At 37.2% G+C, this 1,916-nt stretch overlaps 1 protein-coding gene across 1 annotated transcript; it reads left to right on the top strand.

The window, feature by feature from the left end:
- Window positions 1-263: 263 nt before the first annotated feature.
- LOC107663455 (uncharacterized) lies at window positions 264-1,362 on the top strand. Its single transcript, XM_016453700.1, has 2 exons — window positions 264-583; window positions 879-1,362. The coding sequence occupies exons 1-2, from the start codon at window positions 292-294 to the stop codon at window positions 1,199-1,201; spliced, it is 615 nt and encodes a 204-aa protein (XP_016309186.1). The 5' UTR covers window positions 264-291; the 3' UTR covers window positions 1,202-1,362.
- Window positions 1,363-1,916: the final 554 nt, after the last annotated feature.

The following is a 1,916-nucleotide window of genomic DNA, read 5'->3' as shown; positions in this document are numbered from 1 at the left end:
ACACAGTAGTAGTGACGTTTAAGTCAGAGGATTTACATTATTGGTAGCACGACAGTTAAGTTAAAATGTTTACATGTAAATTCAAGTAATGTAAATCATGATGAATATATTATGAACAAATACATTATTGACAAATATATATTTATGAATGAACATTTAATTAAAACATTGTTATTTCATGACACTCAATGCATGTTAACAACAAAACATCGCTGTATATATTTAAACATTTAAAAATGTTCTGCAGGTGTTTTTGTTGCTGAGACAAATGGAGTGAAGTCATTGTCAGTGATGGAGGGAGATACTCTTATTCTAGAATCTAATGTTACTGAAATACAGACATGTGATGAGATCGAGTGGACATTTGGAAGCATTCGAATAGCTAGAATCAAAAGAGTGAGCGGTATCTTCTCTACATCTTATGAAGATGATTTGAGATTCATAGACTCCAGACTCCAGCTCGAGAATCAAACTGGATCACTCACCATCACTAACACTAGGTCTGTACACACTGGAGTTTATGATCTAACTATCATGGTCAGAAATGTGCAGTCAATCCAGAGTTACAGTGTTACTGTTTATGGTGAGTAGATGTTTACCATTTTAATAGAGTGCATATTCCTGATTTTTCATTTTCATGTTACTGAAAATTTAACTTGGCTACACTTTTTTTTATTATTATTAGCTTTTTAAGTCATTGGTCTCTCAAACAGTGTAATTCTATATGAAATGTAAATCAATTATAAATGTTAAAATGGGAGCATATCAGCTGATTAAATGTTCACTGAGTCATATCACAATAAACTTGGACTCTGAACACATTAAATCACTGACAAAGCATCCCTCATACCTACTGTAATTTCTTCCTTGTTTTCCAGCTCTGTTGCCCATTCCAGTAATCTTCATTGACACATTAGCATCATCTTCATCATCTGAAAGATCATCAAGGATCTTCCTGTGTTCAGTGTCCAATGTGAGCCGCGTGACTCTCTCCTGGTACAAAGGAAACAGTTTATTGTCCAGCATCAGTGTGTCTGATCTCAGCATCAGTCTCTCTCTACCTCTGGAGGTGGAATATCAGGATAACAACACCTACAGCTGTGTGCTCAACAATCCCATCAGTAACCAGACCAAACATCTGGACATTACTGGCTTCTATTTGATTTCCGGTAGGTCTTTAGTGATCTTAGACTTTTTGTAGTGGTGATTGTTAATGAACTGATCAGCTGAATTCATTTTTTCCCCCTCTCAGACTCTTTCCGTTGTTGTGATTCTGTTGAAGCTGTGACCCGATTGGTCGTCACTGCTCTGATGGGCGTGGCTGCTGTGACTGCTGTTGTTGTTCTGCTTTATGACATCAAATCCAGAACAGGAGAGAAGAGAACAGACATCAACATCAGACACTAATCAATCAGATTTTGTAAATAAACAGTTGTACAGATGTTGTAAAGGTTAAACCAGTGGCTCCCAAACCTGTCCTGGAGGACACCCTGCCCTGCACATTTTGTATGTCTCCCTAATCAGACACACCCAATCTAGTTCTTGCAGTCTCTACTAACGAGCTGATGAGTGGAATCAGGTGTGTAATAAGGGAGACATACAAAAGGTGCAGGGCAGAGGGGCCTCCAGGACAGGTTTGGGAAGCACTGGGTTAAACTGTATTTTTAATTTTAAAGGGGTCCTATTATGCTTTTTCACTTTTTTTTTATTTTAGTCAGTGTGTAGTGTGTATGTTTGGGCATAAAAAAGATCTAGAAAGTTACAAATCTCTAAGTCCACTCTAAAGGGAGATATTTCGTTTTTTTAAAAATCCCTTTTCAAGAACTACAATGAACGGCTCGTTTGGACTACAGCGTTTGTTTTCCGGGCTTTGTGATATCACAAAGCGGCTCATTAGAATATCATTATAAATAATT

The sequence above is a fragment of the Sinocyclocheilus anshuiensis genome, unplaced genomic scaffold, assembly GCF_001515605.1.
Source record: "Sinocyclocheilus anshuiensis isolate Anshui unplaced genomic scaffold, SAMN03320099.WGS_v1.1 scaffold5506, whole genome shotgun sequence".
Lineage (NCBI taxonomy): Eukaryota > Metazoa > Chordata > Actinopteri > Cypriniformes > Cyprinidae > Sinocyclocheilus > Sinocyclocheilus anshuiensis.
This window is presented reverse-complemented; position numbering and strand designations above follow the sequence as displayed.